This window comes from Gamsiella multidivaricata (assembly GCF_025024155.1).
Source record: "Gamsiella multidivaricata strain RSA 2152 chromosome Unknown BC939scaffold_75, whole genome shotgun sequence".
Lineage (NCBI taxonomy): Eukaryota > Fungi > Mortierellomycota > Mortierellomycetes > Mortierellales > Mortierellaceae > Gamsiella > Gamsiella multidivaricata.
Window position 1 is genome coordinate 86,912 of NW_026251783.1, and position 22,945 is coordinate 109,856.

Here is a 22,945-nt window from a genome sequence, read left to right on the forward strand (position 1 = left end):
TCTGTTGTACTTGTTGATGCTCATCACCTCCGTGACCATAAGACTGCATGTAGTTGTTGCCCTTTGAAGCGGGCTTGGCTGTTTGCTGGACGCTTGATAACAAAGGCGATACTGCTGCACCTCCAACAGGGCTGTCGCTCTTGCTGTTACCACTACCGTTCCTGATGCTGTTGATCAATCGGTGCGCGTTCGTAGCAGGAGAAGTTTGGTGTGAGTTCCGGTTCGAAGAAGACGTAGGCGTTGATCCAGATGCGGTTTTGCTGAGCTGGCTGTTCAGCTGCTGATGGACCCCAGCGAGGTTGGCGGAGTTAAGAGGCGAGTTGGGATTCGAGGCGTCGGTCATGCCACTCTGCATGTTGTCGAGCAAAAGGCTCACCTTCTTCTCTGTCTCAGAGAGCCGGGCCTCGAGCACAGAGTTGTCGCCCTCCAAGATCTGGATCGTCTCCTGCGCCTTCTTCAGTCGTTGCTCCAGATCTTGGCGCTGCTTCTCCACTTGTTGCAGTGCCTCAGAATTCTGGTCCGATTTATTGGCAGACGCCGTGACGGCAGCCGCCTGGGCCTGCAAAGTATGGTCAAGCTGACTTTCGAGCTGCTCGTTCAAATCAAAAGCTTCGTCCAGTTCCGTCTGCTTCGTATGAAGTTTTTCCTGGACCTGGTGGATCTCGCTCACGAGTCGCTCCACATCCGCCTTGAGTTGATCCTCCTGTTTGGCAGCCTTGCTCTTGAATTCCTCCGATTGATCCTGGAGCGCCTCAAGTTCATCCGCGATGGCCTCATTAAGACTCTCGACCTCTTGCAGGCGCTCTGTAATCGAGATGACCTTCTGGGAGAGCTCTGCCGAATGCATCTCAGACTCCATCAATCGATTCTGGAGATTGTTCAGCTGGTCAGACAGCTCGCCACGCTCTTCGCTCCAGTGCATCTTTAACATCGTGATGCGCTCTTCTTCCTGCTCCTTCTGGCTATTTTGTACAGCAGAGAGATCGCCGCAGCGGGCATGTTCCTCCTGGAGTTGCTTTAGTTCTGCCTCAACTACATCCTTTTCCTTCATGGTTGCTTCCAGGTCATTCTTTAGCTTGCGGAGCAAAAGCGCAGTCTTCTCAGAGTGCTGGATCGTAGCCTGGCGTTGGGTCTCGAATGTCTCAAGGCGTTGGGTGTAGCGGCTGTGGGTCTCCTCGAGATCCTCCTCCAGTATCAGAGCACGTTCTTCAGCTTGCCTGACCTTCTCCTCCATCGATGTGGTATACTCTGCTGTGCCGCGGACACGAGCCTGCATGATGACGTCCTCAGCAATGATACCCTTCTCACGCATGACATCTTTCAGCAATCCCAGCTGCACCTCATGATCTTCCAGCTCCTTGATCTTGGCCTCCAGTTCCTGCTCGGTCCTGCTCAGGCCGTTCTTGACCTCTGCGGCACTCTCACGCTCCTGAGACAGCATCCTTTGGAGCGAGATTGTTTCTGCGCGGGCTTGCATCGAGAACTGCTCCAGTCGCGAGATCTCAATCATAGCCTCTGCCAGCTCAGTCGCGGACTTGGATGCCGACTCCTGCGAGAGTGCATGCAATTTCTTGAGTGAACCCAGCTCGTGCTCCAACTCTGATACTCTGGAAACAGTGCTGAGAATGGCAATGCTGTCATGCTTGCGCTCTGGCGCCTTCTCGGCCCTACCACGAGGGCTGAAGGCTCCAAGACCATCCTCCACCAGTTTTCTGAGTGTGATGACTTCGTCCTTTGAGACCTGCCATCTGCTCTCCAATTCCTCGACCTTGGACTGCAACCGCTCTGATTCGCCCTTGTACCGGTTGACGTCGCTTGACAGCTCCAATCGCAAGCTTTCCAATTTCTCAATCTTGAGAGATGTCTCGTCGGAACGAGCCTCGGCGCGCATGGCCCGTTCATTGGCCATAGAGTAGGCCATTTGTGCCCTCTCGAGAGCCTTCTCGTGCTCCTCAATCTGCTGCTTCAGGCTCTTGACCTTCTGAAGCAAGCCCGACGACTGCGACTGGTGTCCCGAGAATCCAGCTTGGGTTTCGGCCAGCTGACTCGCGTACTCTCTCACCTCGGCCTCGGCCTTCGTAGCACGATTATGCAACGAAGCAAGTTCGGCAAGCGCGCGGGTGTGAGCAGCCTGGGACTGGTCTGCTAGCAGCGCGGAGCCTTGAGACCGCTCATCAGCCGCGATACGCGACATTTTTTCTTGCTCGAGATGTTCTTGCGCTTTAGTGTACTGGGTATCCAGCGCCTCGAGTTCGTTGAGGGCACTGGTCAAGCGCTTCTCAAGATCCGCAGCACGCTCCATTTCAACTCGGGCTAGTGCGTTGGGATCCTGCTGAGCGTTCGACATCGACGACAATTTAGCCTTGAGATAAGCAGCCTCTTGTAGCGCACCTGTCCTAACTCGCTCGGCCTCTTTGATCTTGGACGATGCTGCTTGCGCTTGAGTTGCAATCGACATCTGAGTGGATAAATTTAGAAGGATAGCATTAACAACAAAGCACAGCCCGCTATCATAGTGTCCAGCCAGACATCATTGAAATTGACTTTACCTTGACAGTCTTGAGCTCCTCCTTGACTTTGATGAGTGCCTTCGTGATCTTGAGCTGCTGTCCCTCCAGCTCTCCCCTCTCCAGCTCCTTTTCCAAGTCCAACATTGACAAGCGTCGGTTTTGGAAACTAACCGAGTCCTTCGTCTCCTTTCTGTTGGGTGCAAGAGAATCCCTGGCCAGAATCACCTCGGCCATAAGCCAGTTCTCTCGTTTTTTCATCTTTTCCAGCTCCTCATGCTTGGCCTTGATCTCTTGCTTCAGCAGCTTATTTTCGTCCTGAACTGCCTCAGCACGGGATTCGATCGACTTGATCTTGGCCGTGCCCTGTGCCGAGGTACGTGCTGTCGAATCAGTCGATAGAATTGCTGAGGATGGAGCGGGGCCAATTCCGAGACCAAATCCAGAGTTATTCGAGCCACTAGATCCACGAGCCGCAAATCGACCGGACGCTGGTGAGGAAGAGCGATCGAGTGGACCTGGAATGGGCGTCGATGACCCAATTGAATGAAGTGGTGGCGGCAGTGGTTGAGCCTGGTTGGACTTTTTGTCCGCGCCAGGAGGAAGTGGAATAGAACCCGACACAGGTGGCGAAGGAGTTGTTGGAGGCGGTGGGAGGTTGCCGCGCAGGACGCTGGGTGAAAGCAGAGGAGCATTTGCTGGGATGCTTGATCCGCCTGCAGGGGCGACTCCGCCGGGAGGCGGAGGGGGGACGTATGAGCCCGCTCCGGCCTGAGCGCTCTGGGCTGCTGGAGGAGGGGGTGCAAAGGCAGTGATGGCTTCCATTGCATAGGGATTGATATCTTCAGTATTGCTAATGGAGCCCGAGGGTGGGACAAAGTTCATGGTGCGGCGGTCTTGTGGTCGAGATGCAGTTGGGCTACCATCGCCTGTACTAGAGAGTGACCGCGACGAAAGCGGAGGACTAGTTGAGGAAACATTGATGACCCTCAACGGAGATGGGCTTGCCACGCCCATACTTGGGCTGGTGGGCATCTGATGCATTGTCCTACGATTAACGCTAGCGCTGTTGATAGGACTGGCGGTACCAATGACGGCGCCACCGTATCCTCCCTGAAAGTCGTCCCTCAAAGTCTGGCGGCGGGTAGCGATCGACAAACCATCTGCCTGATAATCGTTCATTGGGCCTGAGGTCTGGATTCCTGCGCTAGCTCCTCGAGGCGGTGGTGCACCAAACGTGGTTAGGGGCCGCTGGCCAAGCTGAGGATTTATCAACTGGCTGGTTTGCTGTGAGATAGTGAGGCTGGATGATGAACCTTGACGATCCATGGGTCCGAATGCCGCGGGGGACGTAGGTCTCTGAGTAAGGCGGCGATCTGGTCTGTCTGGTCTTTCAGGGCGATCGGGTGCACGCTGCTGCCCCGAGTTCCTGTCAGACTCATATTCACTAGAACCGGGCTGCTCTTGCACGGAAACTTCGCTAGGTCGGTTCGAAACAAGTTTCTGAGACGATGCTTGACGGGGAGGAATCATTGTTGGTCCAGAGTCAGGGAAACGAATCTTGGCTGTAGAAGCCATTATTGTTTTTGGTTAGTCTCATACTTTCCTATGTGTAGAATGCATTGATTCGCAAGGTATCATCGTATCATTATAGTCCGCCATTGCACTTACGAATCTCAAGATAATATATCAGCGCAGAGTCCTCCAGCTTGGTCTGCTCTGATTCTCCGCCGAGGACAAATACCCGATCCTTGATTGTGCACATTGAGTGGCCACTTCTTGGACTAGCCACAGGTCCGACGTTTTGGAAGAGATACCAACGACGCTCTATTCCATAATACAAAATACTTGTTAATAAGTCGTCCTTAACCTGTTGGTACCGTAAGAATGTATCCTCAATGCTGCTCACCATGAATCTTGAAAGCGTAGGCATCGTTTAGTTCAGTCCCATCAGGGCTGTTTCCGCCGAAAATATACATGATTCCGTCCGCGACAGTGCAAGCGTGTCCATGGCGACCCGTTGGAAGATATCCAGAAGCTGGGATGGGCGTCCAGGTCAGGGCCCAGGGATCAAAACACCATATGTCGTTGTAGAAATAATCTGCATCGGCGCCTCCAAATACGTAGATCTTGCCCTCATGTACGCCCGCACAATGGCCTGAACGAGCAGGAGGCGACTCTGTCTGCGGCTCGAGCTTTTCCCATCTTGGGTTATGTGTGACTATGGGTGTCATAAAAACAAAGAGGAAGGGTGTCAGGGTCCGAACTCTTTTGCTAGGGAACACTAGGGCAAGCGGCCTTTTTGGGTAGCCAGGGGATACATACTTGATTTCATGTCAAAGGCTGCGATGTCGTCCAGGTAGAAATTATCGACCTGACCGCCAAAGATGTACATGGTCGTCCCTACACTGCATCCTATGTGTGAATGGCGGGGCGTGGGCAGGGGCCCCTTGATTGGCGGCTTGTTCCACTCCTTCCTACCCGTATGCAGCACATGGAGACTATCATCACATTGACCAGTCATCGAGTCCCAACCGCCAAAATCTGTTGGAAATGAATTTGAGAAATACAGTTAACGTCGCTTACTTAACCTGCCCCTTTTTTGTATCACCTGAAACAACTGTCCGCAAAGGGGAAGTGCTAAAATGGATCATCGACAGGATGTAGAAGACATACATATGATATACTGGCCAATATTTACGGCGGAGTGGCCGCTCTTGGCCATCGGGGGATCAGCGCCAGCAGCAGCAACTGCTTGACACTCCAGCGACACTAGTGGCGAGATGGAAAAGAAGAACACATTGGAAGAAGTCATTAGCAGAGAACAGTTTCGTTTCACCTTTTTGGTTGATGACACACGCATATGCGCAAGCATTTGGGAATGTAGCCTAGGTTGTTTGTTTATACACCAATCTTGAGGAAAGAAACCTCCTTGGAGGGAACGAGAGAGCTCATTTGCTCATCTTCACTTTTATGAGCCCAATGTAACGCTGCATTAAACAACAAGACCATCCTCTTAGCGGCATTCCTAGCCATACATCCATTTAGCTGGGAGCCTCACTCCTCTAGACCGTATGTCGCCGTCAACTCCAAGAAAGCAAATTGCACATGCTTACCAGAGTCAATAAGAAAGAGATCTCCCTTGGTCGTTCCGCGTTGACTGCCACCATACAAGTAAATATCTGTTCCATTCACGGTTATGGAGCTCGTATGCTGAAATCGTGGGAACGGATTCGTCCCCAAGATTCGCCGCTGGGTCCAGAACAACTGAGGTGTGGCCGGAACGGCCGCCGGATTTGACCCTGATGATGCGAATGTCGGACTGTGCAGCTGTGTCGGTGAGGGCGGACTATACATAGGTGAATATGTTTGCTGTGGTATAGGACTCATGGGACTCAAAGGCCCGTTCCCTACAGGCCCTCCAGGTCCAAAAGATGGAGAAGTGCTGTGTCCATTATGATTATTACTTCCACTGTTTGGGACGCCGCCTTGCATGCTGCTGCTGCTGTTGTTAAAGCCATGGAGGCCATTGGGAGAAGGAGGGGGTCGCTGCTGTTTCACGCCCATATTGCTGCTCTGTTGGTTATTAGTCGAAGCCGGATCCTCTTTTTTCTTGTTCGAAAAGAGACCCATGGTGATAGAAGATAAGAACTAGGCAGAAGGGAGATAAAGTGGCGGTAGTTTGACGGCTCTGAGCCCAGGTGCAAGACAAATGGCGGGTGAGGATAATGCGCGAGGGATGTAGTCGTTCAGGCAAGAATGAGAGTGGAACAGAGACTGGGCATGCCTCGGGTGAACAGTGATGAGTGTAGAAGTGTAGAAGAGGGATGAGGAAGGATGATGAGGAAAGAAAAGTGATGAAAGACGAGTTGAGCTCAGCGCGGAAAACAAGATGTTTTCTTTTTTCATAAATTGCCTTTGTACGACCTGAACCATTCAAGGCGCGTACTGGTCTGTATGCATCGGATATCATGTTGAACCACATGTATTCAGACAAATCCTTTCCTTTTGTCTTTGTTCCCAAGATACGACACGCAGCAGACCGGGGAGCCGGATGGCCACAGCAAGGTCCAGGGAATCTACATGTACTCAAATCCACCCATGCACGGATGCCCATGCGTCTCTGCATGTGTGGCCTGCATTGCATGTAAAAGGCAAGGCGGGGTTTATTCTGAAGTATAACTTAAGAATCCAGAGCACTTTTCCATGCGCGGCTGCAGTAGCCCACCTGCCTTCGGCTTGTCTAGCCTGGAGCTTTTCTCCCCCATTTTGGCCAATGCCGATCGTCGGTTTCATGTTGAATTCCCGCCACCAATTTCCAGGAACATCATTCAATGTCGCCGTAAGCAAACTTCCTTCCCACAGATCAGTCTTTTTGCATTACTTTTTACATTACTTTATTCTTGTCTACGATGCTACTTCAAGCACCTCCACGAAACAGAATCTCAACAGCACCGTTCACATTCCCACCAGTGGCCAGCAATGCCCGGATGTTCTTGGCTGCATCGTAGAACCCCATTTCATTCAACTGCTTCAACTGGATCTGGAATCGCTCTTCGGGAGGTTGCTGTGTCTGGTGAGGAGTCGTCCCAGTCCTGGCTCCCATGGCTCCCATCTGCTGTGCCCAGAAGCTGGCCGTTGGGTTCGCAGTCGCTCCTGTTCCACCGAGTCCAACAAAGGGGTTGAAAGCGGGCATCCACGCTGCTCCCCCAGCGCCTTCAACTCCAGCCGTCGCAGGATTTGATGCAGGTGATGCCGGCGTGGATACTGCACTACCCCATGGGCTATATGTGCCTGCTCCTGGACTGCCCATAGTGCCACTCATTGCAAGCCGGCGCAACATTTCGGGATTTGAGATCATTTGCATAAATTGTGGCGAGTGCAACATCTGTCGAGCCTGAGGGCCCATTGCCTGTAATGCTGGGTTCATTGACATCATTGACTCTAAGACCTGCGGATTCTGGAGCATGGCGGACATGTACTGCGCAAAGTTTGGGTCCTGCATCATTTGAGACATAATCGCGGGATCCATGCCCCCCATTCCTGGCATGCCTGCCATACCGCCAAATCCACCTAGTCCTTCAGGTCCGCTCGCACTACTACCGCTCGGAAGATTAGTCCATGGATTTGGTAATGCTCCTGTGCTGGGTGAATCTATTAGGGTTTAGTAAGGTCAAGGTCAACAAAGCAAATATTCGTTTCACAGTGCAAATTTGACAGCAGAATGCCTCATACCTCGAGTCGCCGAGGTCTGAGATGCAGGGTGTGGTGCTATCGTTGGTACTGTGGCGGCGGCTGGTACTGTAGTCGAGGTGGCAGTAGCAGTACTACTGGGCGGTGCTGCACTCCGCACCATGTGCACGGTGTGTCCCTCAGCAATGTTGTATGTCGCAAGCGTATCTCCGTCCTTGAGGACTCTACCAGAATAAATCAGCCTCATACGCTCCGCAGGCGTCTCGCAGTTCTGTCCCACTTTAGCCTTGAGGCTGAGTACTGTTTCTGAGGTAGCGACAGAGATTACATATTTCCGATCGCTGGATGCCTTGATGTTGATGGTGATCAGGTCCGACATGGTGGAATGAGCGCAATCTTTCTTTTTTTCAACAGGAAGAAGTGAAGGAGCTGAGGGAGGAATATGAAGAGTGGAGAAGAATGAAGAGACAGAAGATCGTGAGGTCCCAAGAGCTTTGAGCAAAGGAGAGATACGACCAAAGAACTGCTTCAAGCTTCAATACCCTGGGCGAAGGCACCTGGTACCTGAGGGTCAAGTACGTACAAAGTTAGACTCTCTTACGTATGCCGGGATTGGTCCGATCGCTTCCTGCATCAATCGAGCGTGGTCGCACAAGCACGCAACAAGAAACTTGTATCACTCTCCACAGACGTATACGCACTTGCCTCGTACGCACTTTGTTTTGAGCCCAGCACTTGCTCTTTTTTTTTTTTTATTTCGTTCTGAGAAGCAGTTTAATAATTGATCCAGAAATCAAGCGGGAACAGAGATCTCATGGCATGCCAGTGGTCCTCCGCCCCAATGCGCTGCATCGCGTTAAGCGTGTTATTTCGATCGAGGATCAGCTCTCCCTTAGTTGGATCATAAGGCGTTGAGAGCGGCCATTCCTGAAAACTGGTCAGAACCCAATCCCGCATGACACTGGGCCGCAACGCATGATCGATGTGGCCGCCTTGCTGTTGCGACATCATAATATCCTCTTGAGATGGAGCAGGCGGCGGATCATACAGATCAAATTCGATCGGGATCTGAGCGGCGAAAAAGACCATGTTTTGATACGCCTCAGGATCATCGGGGCTTTCCTTGAACCCAACCACATGCTTGAAGGCCGTGTGCAGTGTGCGACGCACAGAGTTAAGTGCCTGGGCTTTCAAAGGATGCTCTGAACCCACCATGTTCTAGTGACATTGAGTACGGCAATTGCAACAAAAAATCTGTTCAATAATCGGCTTCCAATCTTCCACCAAGCAAACAGAAAGAAAAAGAAATAAAGACATGCTCTTAACGCATACATACCAAGGCGAGCACACCATCGGGTTTCATGATCCTTTGAATGTCCTGTAATGCCTCCAGAGAAAACAAAGATGGTGGGACACCACCACCCGTAAACACATCATGGATTATGTAGTCGTATTTGCCCTTGGGTGCATTCTTGATAAATTGTCGTCCGTCCTGAATGAAAAGCTGGTGGGGCTTTGGCCAATCGAAGTACATAGACGCGTAATCGGCGACAACTGGGTCGATCTCTACCACATCAACAAGCACACCTAGCTGAGTCAAGGAGCCTGACGCGATGCCTACTCCCAACCCACTAGTATGGTTTCGTGGTCGCACGGATGAAGAGATGTTGCTGTCAGTTCGATTGACGCATTCCCGGGTTTGAACCTTATTTTGGGGTGCGATCGGTGGGAAGAAGCTGTTCAAGTCCTTACATTTGAAGCGCTATTTCCTGCTGACTCCTCTCACGATTCTTGATCAATCGGACAGCTAGCCGTTTATAAGGAACGCATTAGTTGCTATACTAGATCATATGACCATGACATGTCCTTGTACACGTCTGTCCTTTCCCATATGGCAGGCATCCTCTTACCTTCTGGGATGTAAAATGTGCCAAAGATAGAATCGCCTGTTTCTGCATACATTCCACCGATCAATGAATGTCCAGCACGCATAACTCGAATATGGAGGTCGTTTCTCATGGCGTGCTCGTCCACGACACTGATCCATCCAGTAATGCTTTCATTTCTTGCCAGAATCGTAAAGTTGCCTGTGGGTGGATTGTGGGCCTGTATTGCAAAGACAAGGACATAGTAAGTCAATAAACCCTATGGTCATAAAAAAAACTGCTCTTTCCATTCTTACCTTAGTCACACTAGCCTGGCACTGAGGGTTTCGCGTAGCGTTTTGAGCGGCCATAGCCAGGACAAGCACAAGCGGGATGAAACTCATCGCTAGCGATGCTCGACTTAATGCAGTCTTGGGTTTTCTCCTGCTCTCCAATCGTTCGTCCGGTAACGCCACTTCTCCATGGATAAATGTCAACACTAACGAGACAAGGGATTAACGAGTGTTAGATCCGATTTGCAATCGATAACGAGTAAGATTGACATTTTGATATGAGAGCCGCAATCAGATTTTTTGTTCATTACTCTTGTGAAGTCCAGAAATGGCTGCCACCAAGATGGCGGATATATACACGCGGGGACAGTTCTGACCCTGAGGCACCATCTGGAACACAACCAGTGTCAGTCCCAAGATCGACCCTACCTGGATCAGCACGCAGCTCATCCATGTTCTCACATGAACGCGCTCATATGAACGCAGAACGCACGCCAGTGCATTGGTGAATCCCAGTAACGCAAGCACGGGGTAAGCGAGGAAGAGTTGCGTCAAATGCGGCCCTCTCCAGGGTCCAAACTCTCCACTGTGCTTGAACATGGCATGGGTCGTGAAGAAGGAGCTGGCCAAAAACAAGGCACACATGTCCAGAGACACAACGATGCCCTTTCGAAGTTTCGCGTCCTTTCGAAGACCAGCGGCTGCGATAGCCGCTTCAGAAATAGACTGCGTATAGGCACTGTCGTGAGCCGCTTTATCTCCTGATGACGACGATGATGACGGGTGGCTCCTGTCCGATCCTGCGAAATACGTGTAGATCACCGCCGGCACGACTCCCAATCCCACGGACACCATCGAGTACTCCAGAAACATTTCCTCAATAAAAATGCTGCCGTAAATGGGTTCCATCATGTTGGGCGCCACGCGCAGGGTCATGCCCGCAACCAATGGCGTGAGAATGATAAGGGACGCCCGAGTGACGGTAAGGAGGAGCTCCAAAAGCATAGTCTGTGAATGCGGTGGTTTGGCGCCAGTCTTAGCGCTCGGCTTCGCGCTGCCGCCATCGATGGTACTCTTTTCTGAGGCTTTGTAGGATGCTGTGGAAGAAAGCGAGGAGGAGGAGGAGTAAACTCGCTGAGCAGTAGTTGAAGAGGGATCGGCGCCACGAGAAGACGAGGAAGTGTGAATGACCGATGAAGACGATGAGAATGCTGTCGTCGAGTCAGTGCTCTCGCCCTGCTCCCTCTCACTGGCGCTGGACTGATTCCCGTGCTTTCGTTGCTTCATCGTGTGGTGCTTTGAGATGAAAGTGAGATGAATTGGATGAGTACAGTCGAGATGGAAGGGACAGCCTTTCAGAGTGGTCTCCTTCAGCCCGCAAAGGTACCTGAACCTTGTTTTGACATTTGTCTGACAAGAGCCGTTAAAAGTGCAGGAACATTTTGACCGCAGCCATGCATAGCGCCTGACAGCAGCCGTTGACACGCATCCCAACTCCAATTCCACCTTCAATCATTACTTGCACACTCATATTCAACAATCCCCGGCCTTCCAGGGACACGCTCGAAGAGACTCTCTATAAGAGTGCTCCTACTGCATGACACAAGTTCATCTTTACGCCATAAGATAGATCTGTAGTGCAAAGGGGCGATGTCAGGAGATGGTGCCGTGTCTAAAGCCCGAAACCGAGATATTTCCTCTCAGAGTCAGACCAACCGACGCTTAAGATACCCGATAGCAATGTAGAAACCTCCGTGGAGGGCGCTGATGAGCGACTGTCTATTCTATCTATCTGTACAGGGCCTGCGGACGTCGTTTCTGTACTAGCCTCACAGTATCATCGATGCTCCTTCTGAGAAAAAAAATTCCCCCCATCTGAAGATCGACGCCAGCGCAAAAGCACGCAGCCCTTGTCTATTTCAGGCTCTCGATTTTACATTGCCGAGGCATAATATAACGATGCACCAACTCAGAAGACGGCTTCGCCATCATCTGTGTCGCTCTTTATTTTCAATCCCAAACAATAGCCCTGAACTGTTTCCTCCTTTACTTCACTGGCACTTCCTCTACATCACGCCTAATCTCACACACACACTCGCATAAATTGCTATACACTCCCTTAACGCTCGCAATCGAGTAATTTCGCTCACCCACGCGAAACAGCAGCTCTGTGACCCACCGTTAGCACTATGCATCCGCTAACGCAAGCTATGTGTCTAAGGTGTTACAAGGTTTCCACACCCTGATCCTGTCACCTTCAGCGCTCCTGCGAACCTTGCTGCTCCTGTACAAACTACATTAGTAGGTACTCTCTATTCTGCTGCCAGACCCGTCCTTTGCCTTCTAAGAATTCATTCCATGGACCGCACACGAATACTCTCGAGCGGCCTACTAACTGGCACATTTACCTCCACTTTTAGGGTGACTTGACCGGCTAAGCAAGAATGTCCGAGGTTAGGCTCGTTCCCAGCCTGAGGACGCAGACAAGTCCGTTACCATAAATGGAAACTCTGCACAATCTTTCTCTCTCAGGCTGGGATAGAACTTGAGTTATTAGCAGGGACCAGAAAAAATAAAGGAGAGCAATTTTTTCAAAGTCGAAAATAGGCTGTGAAGTGGTTCTTTTGCATGCAAATTATCTGCCGCACTGAAATAAATAAAAAAAAAGTAGGCGTGCATGCCCTGAAGCTGCCTGACAGATTTGAACGGTGTCTTCGGGAAGCTGCCTCTTGCGGTGCGCCGCCATGGAATCTGAAATAAGACACTGTCAGTCGGAGATGCAAAGGCGGAAAGGTGGGAGTATGAAGAAAGGAGAGAAGAGCTGAGAGAGGAACGAAATGTGTGAGTCGATAGCATGCTTTTTTTTTTTTTTCCGGTCCCTGCTAATAACTCGAGTTCTATCCCAGCCTGAGAGAGAAAGATTGTGCAGAGTTTCCATTTATGGTAACGGGCTTGCCTGCTGCCTGCACGTGATGGCGTCCTTAGGCTGGTTACGAGCCTAGTCCGAGGTCCCAGCAACCCACCCTCCCGGTTCACGGGATAAATTAGGCAAGGTTCCGAAACCCATTCCTGAGACCCACATCAAAAAGGGGGCATTTAGGGAGATCTACAGATGGAATAGGTATGGGACCATGATGGCCGTGAAGAGCATCCAGATTGAAGCTGCCCACAACACTGACATTGAGAGAGAGACGAAGATTGTATCTCAGCTCGCACACAGGCATATCATCCAGGGCTATGGCGTGGAGCAGGACGGCAACTATGTGTACATCATCACGGACTATGCTGAAGGCGGCAACCTCATGGGTGCTACTCCGAAACTGGACTGGGACAGCAAACGAAGGATTGTGACGGAGGTGGCTCGTGGTTTGGCGTATCTTCACAACCAGGATATCTTGCACAGAGACATCAAGGGAGACAACATCTTGCTGACGAAGCACAACGAGGTCAAGCTGTGCGATTTTGGGCTGGCTAAGATCATAGCTTCGGCTACGCGCTCTTCGACATACACACAAAAGGGAACCCCGAAATGGATGGCACCAGAATTAAAAGTCGTGAAACCCGAGTACTCAACCAAGTCTGATATCTATACACTCGACGTTGTGATGGAGGACATGGTAAACGGAGACGCGCCTCTAGACTACACTGCACTCATGACACGATGCCTTGACAAGGATCCGAAGAAGAGGCCGACGGCAGAGGAGATCGCGGATGCGTCCCATATTATGCTCGCAGTTTACGACAATGCTGGCGGAGGTGGAGCGGTTAAGGCAGCTCAAGAGGAGTCGGCCGAGGTGGAATATGAGCTGGGACTAAAGTTCTACAATGGAGACGGAGTCAAATGCAATCGAGCCGAGGCCGCAGAGCGATTCAGGAGGGCAGCGAACATGGGACACGCGATTGCCCAGTACCGCCTGGCCATGGTGTACAGCCACGGAGATGGTACTCTGCGAGACTGCACCAGAGCAGTAGAGTGGCAGCATAGGGCCGCGAACCAGGGATATGCTCCGGCTCAATCGTATCTTGGTTTCCTCTATCTTACCGGTGGAGAAGGTGTCCCGCAAGATTATCGGAGGACTTTAGAACTATTTGAGGCAGCAGCTAACCAAAAAAAAATGACGCGGTCTGCACCGACTTGGGCTGGATGTACCACAGTGAATCTGGTATGACTCAGAGCTATGAGAAAGCTACCACATGGTATCTGGAGACCGTAGAACGAGGATATACTGTAGCGCAAACCTACTTGGGTATATGCTATTTCCACCAACAAAATTTTACCGAGGCAGTTAGATGGCTATCAAAGGCCGTCGAACAAGGAAGTGCAGACGCGCAGTACAGTCTGGGTTGCATGTACGACCGAGGCCAAAGTGTTGAGCAAGATGATCCCGAGGCTGTGAAGTGGTGGAACAAAGCTGCCAAGCAGGGATTACAGAAAGCGCAGTACAACTTAGCTCATTCGTGCCTGAAAGGGAAAAGTGTTCGTAAGAATGACCTGAAAGGCATCAATTTGTTGCGAGAGGCGGCTGATCAGGGCTATGCTAGAACTCAATACGAACTGGTGGTCCACTGGTCATCCTTTAAGGTCTATGGCACTCTTGCTGTGTTGAGTCATAAATACATAAATTGTTGGTCTACAGAAGACGTGTCCTAGCAGGCATGACATTAACTGGCCATATTACATCTCTCCTTTTCAAACACATACACACATACGCACTCTCTCACTTTATTCCTGTCTTTTCTCTTTCTCCTCGGCATTCCACACATAGTTCCCTTGTAATTCCTTGACATTGTCCGCCTGCGAAGAAGGTTTACTAACTGTCTTGGTGTAAAATATTCAAACACGGCCCATTGGTTCCATTAAGTTTCTAACACTGCTTTCGTCTGCCTAATAGACAGTGCCTTATTTGCTACATCACCAAACGCGTTCAGCGAGATGGAGGGAATCATATTAGGAAAGAAGATAGGCCACGGAGGACAAGCAGAGACACCCAAGGCCAAGTATGGGATAAAGGATGTGGCGGTCAAGAGGTTCCTAGACCCGAGCACGAGGACTACAGGCGCGAGGGAGCCATCTTCAAACAAGTGTTAAACAGGTATAGCGTCCGATTCTATGGTTTTCGAAGAGACCAGCTGGTGGTGGAGTACATCGAGGGTGGCAGTCTATCACACGCCATTCTAAGTGGTGCTGTCTTGGACTGGGAACGCAAGATGCTGATCGCGAAGCAGGTCTCGTTGGGTCTGGCCCATCTCCACTGCCCCACATCCACTGCCTGGACATCATCCACTGCAACCATCAAGAGCGACAACATCCTCCTCAATCAGTACGGAGATGCCAAGGTATGCGGCCTTGGACGAGCGCACATGGTTGTTCAGGCAGGCGAGTACGGTACACTTCCATGGATGGCACCCGAGCGGTTCAAGGACCCGCCCCAGATCTCGCCCAAGTCCGATTTCTACGCTCTAGGGATGGTCATGTGGCAGATAGCTGCCGGGTGCAGGCAGCCGTACGAAGTACACGACCCAGATGGCATAACAATGTGCATTATGGAGGGCTATAACGAGGAGATCCCAGAGGACACACCCGAGGAGTATGCAGCCTGCATCCGTAATTGCTGGAAGCAGGAGCCGAAGGAGAGGCCAGCAGCAGAGGATGTACTACCGAATGTACATGATACACCGCAGGACAACGGTATCGATGTCCTCAAGATCCGGCAAGGTGAGAACGCGACTATAAGGTATCTGATGAAGGCTGTCAGACAGGGCTACCACTCCTCTTTTCAGGGAAGATTTACTAAACCGGTACGGTAGTGGAAAAGGACCTTTCCGAAGCCATGGAATGGTGTCTCAAGGCAAGCGACAGTGGGGTGGCATACGCTAAATTCAATATCGGCAAGATGTACCAAGGTGGCGTTGGCGTGGAACAGGACTTTGGCAGGGCTATGGAATGGTATTTCAAGGCAAGCGATACAGGAGACTCGGACTCCAAGTTCAGCATCGGCTTCATGTTGCTCGCTGGCCTCAACGTGGAGCAAGACTACGCCAAGGCTATGGAGTGGTTTCTCAAGGCGAGCGGCGGTGGATCGGCTGAGGCCAAGTATAACATCGGCCACATGTACCACAAAGTTCTCGGCGTCGACCAGAACCACAGCACGGCCATGAATAGTATCTTAAAGCAAGCGATGCAGGAGACTCGGACTCCAAGCTCAGCATCGGCCTCATATTCCTCGATGGCCTTGGCGCGGAGTAGGACTACACCAAGGCTATGGAGTGGCATCTGAAAGCAAGCGAAGGTGGGTCCGCAGACGTCAACTACAACATCGGAACCTTGCACCTTAATGGTCTTGAAGCAAAGATGGATTATGCCATAGTCATGAAGTGTTCTCTAATGGCAAGCGATGCTGGAGATACGGAAGCCTAGTACAATATCGGACTCATGTACCGCCATGGTCTTGGCGTAGAACGGGACTATGTTAAGGCCATGGAGCGGTTTCTTGAGGCAATCGATGGTGGAAACTCTGCTGCAAAGAACCAGATAGGTATTCTGTACCGTTTTTGTCGCGGCGTGACACAGGATCACGGAGTGGTATCTCGGGGCAAGCGCTGCTGGAGTGGCTGAGGCTACATTCACAATTGGCAACATGTACTATATGCCAATCGGCTTGGAGCAAGAATCATAAAGCTATGGAATGGCATCTCAAGGTGGCTGAGAAGCTACACAAGTAGAAATATCCACGAATGAATGCGAAGAGAAGAGCTGCGTCTATCTGATAGAGCATCTTCCTCTGCAACCATAACGATTCCTGCGTACCCATACTCTAGGTGACGCTACTGAACTCAGCCTACAATCATTTTTCTCTACTGGGACTTGGGAATATTCGATGTATCTCCATAGGATGATGCTGAGGGCAGTTTAGGTCAAGTTAGAGGCGACGAGGCTGCAGAGGCTAGTGAGAAGGAAGGTGAGAGCCGAGTGAGGACTGATGCAATAAACATTCGTGGACTGGGTCAAAAAAATAACAGCTGTGCTCTTTGCATATTTGAATGCCCAAAAATTTAATTGTTTCAGGTTGCAGCAGTACACGTCCTGGTTGGTGTACAATTGACGTGTTAGCACAGCATGTCCAACATTGATTAAATTGAAATGAGCCCATTTAAATCATTTTGCTTTGCCGCCTCCAGCAGCGAAAGCAATGGAGGCGGTGCCAGGGGTGTTAATTGAGAGGCGATGTCAGGGGTGTTAATTGAGAGGCGATGTCAGGGATGTTAATTGAAAGGTGAGCTTTTCTGGGGCTGGACTTGGTTCAGGAATAGATACAAGTCCCCACTTGTGCTTGCTTTTTCTTCCTCTCTTTTTCTTTTTTCTTTTTTCTTTTTCTTCTTCCCATCTCGATAAATACCTTTCCTACACACAAACCTACTCTACATCAGCTACAACAGACGATTCTCACCCACAACGTAAGTTTAATATCTTGGTAAATTCTGGATGTCGTTCAGCGGGAACTTTTACTTGGCCTAGTAGTCTTCTAACACAGCTCGCTTGTCTACTACCTCTCCCGATGTTTGTTCACTACTCAACGCCATCTCCACCAAAACACCAAGAATATTCGACAGAATGAAGCGTATAAAGCTGGGAAAGAAGATAGGTCATCACGGAGGACAAGCAGAGACATTCAACGCCAAGTATGGGATAGAGAATGTGGTGGTCAAGAGGTTCCTGGACCCCAAACAAGAGGATTGCAGACGTGAGGTGGATATCGTCAGGCGAGTGCGCAACAAATACATCATCCAGTTCTACGGTGTGCAGGATGACATCCTCATCATGGAGTGCCTCGAGGGCGGCAGTCTAACACACGCCATTCTAAGCGGTGCTATCTCGGACTGGAAACACAAGATGCTGATCGCGAAGCAGGTCTCGTTGGGTCTAGCCCACCTCCACAGCCTAGATATCATCCACTGCGACATCAGGAGCAACATCGTCCTCCTCGATAAGTACGGAGATGCCAAGATAGGCGACCTTGGACAAGCGCGCATGGTTGGTCAGGGTTGCAATGGTTTCGCGCTTCCATGGATGGCGCCCGAGCTGTTCAAGAACCCGCCCCAGATCTCGCCTAAGTCTGACGTCTATTCTCTAGGGGTGGTCATGTGGCAGATGGCTGCCGGGAGCGAGCAGCCGTACGAAGCACACACTCCAGATGGCATAACAATGTGCATTATGGAGGGCTATAACGAGGAGATCCCAGAGGACACACCCGAGGAGTATGCAGCCTGCATCCGTAATTGCTGGAAGCAGGAGCCGAAGGAGAGGCCAGCAGCAGAGGATGTACTACCGAATGTGCATGATACACTACAGGGCAACGACTCAGATGTCGTCAAGCTTCCGCAAGAGGATGAGGATGAAGATCTGGGGTATCTGATGAATGGCGTTAGGCAAGGCTACCGGAATGCATACTACCTACTGGGAATGATGTACTTTAATGGCAAAATCGTGTCCGAAGGCGACACAAAGGCCGAGGAGTACATTCTAACGGACGGCAAGTTTAGAAAAGAGGACGCTAAACGCGATCTCAGTCACATATACAATGAGGGCCGTGGCACGGAACAGAACTATGCCAAGGCTCTGGAATGGTACCTCAAGGCCAGCGATGCTGGAGACCCAGATGCCAAGTTTAACATCGGTCACATGTATCACCGTGGTCTCGGCGTAGAGCAGGATTATGGCAAGGCTATGGAATGGTATCTCAAAGCAAGCGATGCTGGTGTGGCAGATGCCAAGTACAATATCGGCAATATGTATGACGACGGTCTCGGTATCGAGCAGGACTACACCAAGGCTCTAGAATGGTTCCTCAAAGCAAGCGACGATGGAGTGGCGACGGCTATGTACAACATCGGTCTCATGTACCTTAATGGTCGAGGCATGGAACAGGACTACACCAAGGCCATGGAATGGTTTCTCAAGGCGATCGATGCTGGGGTTACAGCGGCTACGTACAACATCGGTCTCATGTACCTCAATGGTCGGGGCGTGGAACAGGACTACACCAAGGCCATGGAGTGGTTTCTTAAGGCAAGCGTTACTGGAGCGACAGCGCCTACGTACAACATCGGTCTCATGTATCTCAATGGCGATGGCATTGAGCAGGACTACACTAAGGCTATGGACTGGTTTTTCAAGGCAAGCGATGGTGGATCGGTAGACGCCAAGTACAATATCGGCCTCATGTACCGCCATGGCCTTGGCGTGGAGCAGGACTATGCTAAGGCCATGGAGTGGTATCTTAAGGCAGGTGATGCTGGGGACCCAGATGCCACGTCCAACATTGGCTATATGTACCACAAAGGCCTCGGCGTAGGACAGGACTATGCCAAGGCTCTGAAGTGGTACCTCAGAGCCAGCGATGCTGGAGATCCAGACGCTACGTACAACGTCGGTCACATATACTACCATGGTCTCGGTGTGGAGCAGGACTATGCTGTGGCGATGGAGTGGTATTCCAAGGCAATGGATCGTGGCTCGACGATAGCCAAGGACGTGGTCGACTACTTGCATCAACATGGCCATGATGAGGAGGATTACCTCAGGGTTAAAGAGTGGTAATTCGGCGCAAGTGATACACGAGACTGAGGCGCCAATTACAGCGTTGAATAAATGTATCGGTAGTTGTTGAATGGTAGAAGAAGTGACATACCATCTACTAGTGGATGCATGCATTTGAGGAGTGGTCGGCAGCAAGGATAACTCCGAGGCAGAGAAATGGCTCAGCAAGGCTATTAATGGAGGGAGTTCTATGGAATAGGGCGCTTCAAGGATATTGTTGGCCAGCAGCCACCGAGGGTACGCAGGATTTGATATTAGGTTTTGGGGTTGTGCCTGTATAAAAGGAGGATCGAAGCCAGCGGTCTTTTGTTCCTTGTTCCAGTTGAACAAGAAGACCGTTGTGCTGATCACTCGCTACAGTGTGCGTAGTTGTGCGTTAGACCCTTGTATTCAGTGTGGAACACAAATTATTCGAGCATTCAGATTGGGAGTTTCCTTACTCCATACAACTGTAAAAGAACTATCTCCAAGCGCAACAATATTATAGGGTAGGCGAATAAATTATGGAGGTAATGCAATGCTGTATGGTTTATTGTAAAGAAGCAAGGACGTTTCAGGCGCTGGACACCATAATGAAGTTTCGTCCACGCGCGAAAACAACAACTCATTAAGAACCCCATTTGTGTTGTACCGTTTGCTGCAATCAGCTTCCTGGATGTCTAGATGCAGCCCATCGCGATCTTTTGGAATTTTGCTCGAAATCGTTTAACGAGCTTGTCTGCCATCAGCTGAGCTGAAGATGAGCCCATTCTTAGCCCATTCTTAGCCCATTCTTGTTTCATACTTGCGTCGTATATCTTTTCTCTTTTTTTCTTTCTCCTTTTCGCCACCACTACTCCACCAGCCAAGCTATGCCTCCAAAGCGAGATAGAGCAGTGGCTACGAAAGCGAAAATAGCCACGTCCAAAAAGACACGGAGGGCTCCTGCACTCTTCAAACGATCTCGGCCCAGTGGAGACTCTGACGACGACGACGACTCGGAGGAAGAGATTGAGACGGCCAAGGATTATCAGGATGCAGTGCGGCGTGTGATTCTGACCTCAACCACCAACCGATACGACGATACCTTGGAACAGGATCAGCTGGCGTTTGCTGCCAGTCTGATGATGCCGGCTACGGAGCTACAGCAGGAGGATATCATGTCAATGAGACAGGATGAGGTAGTGGGACAAAGCGAGCGCCGAATTGTGTACAGCCTGGGGACATTTTGCCTCCATGCGATCGCAAAGGACTTCAAACACCTGGCCACGAAAGCTGATGCTGCGCCTCCAGTCCGTTATGATCCGCAGCAGCAGCAAACCCCACAGCGCTTGGTGCGCCAGCAAGAGCAATGGGAAAGGCGACGGAGGACAGGGGCTCATTTTCGGAGGCAGGTACAACAATTGCCTTTCTACTTGTCCATAAAGTTGTTCAGGATCCTGAAGCATGCGAGGCCGGAACTGCTATCGACCAAGCTCTGGACCAGTCTGTTTTTCCCGCCCGATTTAGTAGATATCGTTGGTGGAAGCGATGAAGAACCAGGCGTAGTACGAGGAAATGATCACATCACAGAACTGGATCTCGAGGGCTTGGTTTCTTCTCAAGTGACCGACACCGCCATCCGTAGTCACATACTAGGCACTCTTCAACTTGGACCACAACTTGAGAGGATTAATCTGAACTTTATGGATAACCTCACGGACAAGGTCTTGGCACAACTGGTCAGTGCCTGTCCTCGATTGACGCGACTCTCGCTTAAGGGATGTACCAAGGCAGGGGATTTGACGTTGGCCAACTTGCCGCAGGGATCACTTCAAGAACTGAACATCAGCTTTGTGGCGGCGCCAACGGCCAAGGGAATCAAGCGGTTGATCCTTCAGTGTCGCGAGCTGAGAGTCCTCAAGATGGCCGGGCTTACGAATGTGAAGGATGCAATATTCCTCGATATTGAGAGGGAATTAGCTGTCGAGATGAAATTTGCCTCAGCAATAGACGATGGAGGGGACGGAAATGAATTGACCGGCCCGTCGCCGCTGTACGCACTTCAAACCCTTAAGGTATCTTCGACAACGCTGGGAGATCGCAGCTTAAAGATTCTGCTAAACTTTTGTGGGAAGTCTCTAAGACGATTGGACATCTCGGCTACCAATATTACTCGCGTTGCACTCATCGCCGATTATTGTGTTTGGGAGGAACCGTCGAACGAGTCCGACAAAATCAAGGCGCGAATGGCGGCTTCAAGGCACCCGTCTGGATCTGTCTACACGAACTTGGAGAAGTTGAACTTGACACGGCTGAAGATCGCGTCGGCCGATAGCCTCCTGAAGCTTTTCAAGGCTCTGCCTCCACACAGTCTACACACACTGCTTCTGGGGTATATCAGCTGCGCGCAAGTGCCCTTTAGCGACAGCCTTCTCTATCAGCTCTGCCCGTACCTTGAATCCGAACGTGCTAGTAATACGGATCTTGAAACTAGCATTTCTCGTGAGGAGGCACCTCCGCTGCCCGCCATCTATCCTGATCCGTTTACACCTGCGCCTGAAGTGCGTCCCGAGTTCCATCTGCATACACTCTCGCTTTTTGGAAACGCGTTCATCGGTCGATCGATACAACTGGACTACGGCCTGCACTTGCTGCTCAAACGGCTGTCCCCGTTTCTCAAGCGTCTGGAGCTTGGATATACCTACTGCAGATCTGCTATTCTCGAGGGCCTAATCGAACCCCAAGAAGAGACCGATCCCGGTGCTACCCTGTTGGCAAAAAGAGACTATTTTTCTGATAACGTTATTCTAGAGGAATTGGGACTAGACGAGACTCACATTGACGACGAAGCAGCATTAATCGTTTCTCGGTTCCGAAGACTCAATCGACTGTCACTACAAAATACGCGTATAGGCAAGGAGGCTGTGGAACAGATTGTGAGGGCATGTCCTCTCTTAGCTAGTCTGGATCTGACGAGCTGTCGTAGTATTCCTCTGCTGGATCGACGAACACTACTGAAGGATGTGAGGGAAGCGACAGCTACTAAACCAGGGGCAAAGTAGCGGGGGATGGGATTTGAGTGGACGAATTCCAAACGGCTTCGGGTAACCCTTTTTTTATGCATAATAGAAAAGGCAGACCAGCCTTCGATTCTCATCATCATCTTGTTGAATTCTCTTCCTCGCACACTGAGCAAAATACAAAATATACTATCCTGATGTAAGTGGCAGACCTTGTACCCAAGGTTGCTTCTCGAGATATCGCAACGAAGGAATTGAAGAACAAAAAGATGCCTGTGTCGAACTATCCGATTCTCTGGTGGACTGCACCTTTTCCATCCTTTGTTCAACCTAGAGTCCTTAGTTACTGAGCGATTGTTGGCTCGAGTACATGTTTACTTTTACGCAGGACAGAAATTCTTTGCAAGCAGCCATTGTCGTGTTGTTCGATGGATCACAATTGGATGCGGGCGATATACCTGCATTAGGAAGAAACGTCTCAGGCCTGGGTGCTCAACAGAGGTATGTC

At 50.7% G+C, this 22,945-nt stretch overlaps 6 protein-coding genes across 6 annotated transcripts; 3 read left to right on the forward strand and 3 right to left on the reverse strand.

Moving 5' to 3' along the window:
- Positions 1 to 1,300: 1,300 nt before the first annotated feature.
- On the reverse strand, positions 1,301 to 6,367 carry BC939DRAFT_415089 (uncharacterized protein; the record flags this gene model as incomplete). Its single annotated transcript, XM_051552990.1, has 8 exons — positions 5,624 to 6,367; positions 5,184 to 5,279; positions 4,833 to 5,051; positions 4,417 to 4,728; positions 4,179 to 4,334; positions 2,550 to 4,072; positions 2,055 to 2,458; positions 1,301 to 1,619 (listed from the first exon to the last, which is right to left on the reverse strand). Coding segments are annotated over exons 1-8 (3,546 nt in total), but the record flags the coding sequence as incomplete, so codon positions are not given.
- A 498-nt stretch (positions 6,368 to 6,865) lies between these two features.
- Positions 6,866 to 8,410, reverse strand: BC939DRAFT_463163 (uncharacterized protein). The gene is made up of 2 exons (XM_051557195.1): positions 7,743 to 8,410; positions 6,866 to 7,661 (listed from the first exon to the last, which is right to left on the reverse strand). The coding sequence occupies exons 1-2, from the start codon at positions 8,077 to 8,079 to the stop codon at positions 6,928 to 6,930; spliced, it is 1,071 nt and encodes a 356-aa protein (XP_051408407.1). The 5' UTR covers positions 8,080 to 8,410; the 3' UTR covers positions 6,866 to 6,927.
- A 3-nt stretch (positions 8,411 to 8,413) lies between these two features.
- BC939DRAFT_463165 (uncharacterized protein) lies at positions 8,414 to 11,227 on the reverse strand. Its single transcript, XM_051557196.1, has 6 exons — positions 10,170 to 11,227; positions 9,883 to 10,064; positions 9,611 to 9,806; positions 9,453 to 9,507; positions 9,037 to 9,331; positions 8,414 to 8,918 (listed from the first exon to the last, which is right to left on the reverse strand). The coding sequence occupies exons 1-6, from the start codon at positions 11,143 to 11,145 to the stop codon at positions 8,475 to 8,477; spliced, it is 2,148 nt and encodes a 715-aa protein (XP_051408408.1). The 5' UTR covers positions 11,146 to 11,227; the 3' UTR covers positions 8,414 to 8,474.
- A 1,765-nt stretch (positions 11,228 to 12,992) lies between these two features.
- On the forward strand, positions 12,993 to 13,496 carry BC939DRAFT_401537 (kinase-like domain-containing protein; the record flags this gene model as incomplete). The annotated part of the gene is made up of 1 exon (XM_051552616.1): positions 12,993 to 13,496. A coding segment is annotated over one exon (504 nt), but the record flags the coding sequence as incomplete, so codon positions are not given.
- Positions 13,497 to 17,242: 3,746 nt separating this feature from the next.
- Positions 17,243 to 19,533, forward strand: BC939DRAFT_463169 (kinase-like domain-containing protein). Its single transcript, XM_051557197.1, has 2 exons — positions 17,243 to 17,313; positions 17,470 to 19,533. Exon 2 carries the CDS (start codon positions 17,471 to 17,473, stop codon positions 19,454 to 19,456), a length of 1,986 nt encoding a protein of 661 aa, XP_051408410.1. The 5' UTR covers positions 17,243 to 17,313; position 17,470; the 3' UTR covers positions 19,457 to 19,533.
- A 659-nt stretch (positions 19,534 to 20,192) lies between these two features.
- Positions 20,193 to 22,721, forward strand: BC939DRAFT_294148 (uncharacterized protein). Its single transcript, XM_051551322.1, has one exon. It carries the CDS (start codon positions 20,308 to 20,310, stop codon positions 22,477 to 22,479), a length of 2,172 nt encoding a protein of 723 aa, XP_051408411.1. The 5' UTR covers positions 20,193 to 20,307; the 3' UTR covers positions 22,480 to 22,721.
- Positions 22,722 to 22,945: the final 224 nt, after the last annotated feature.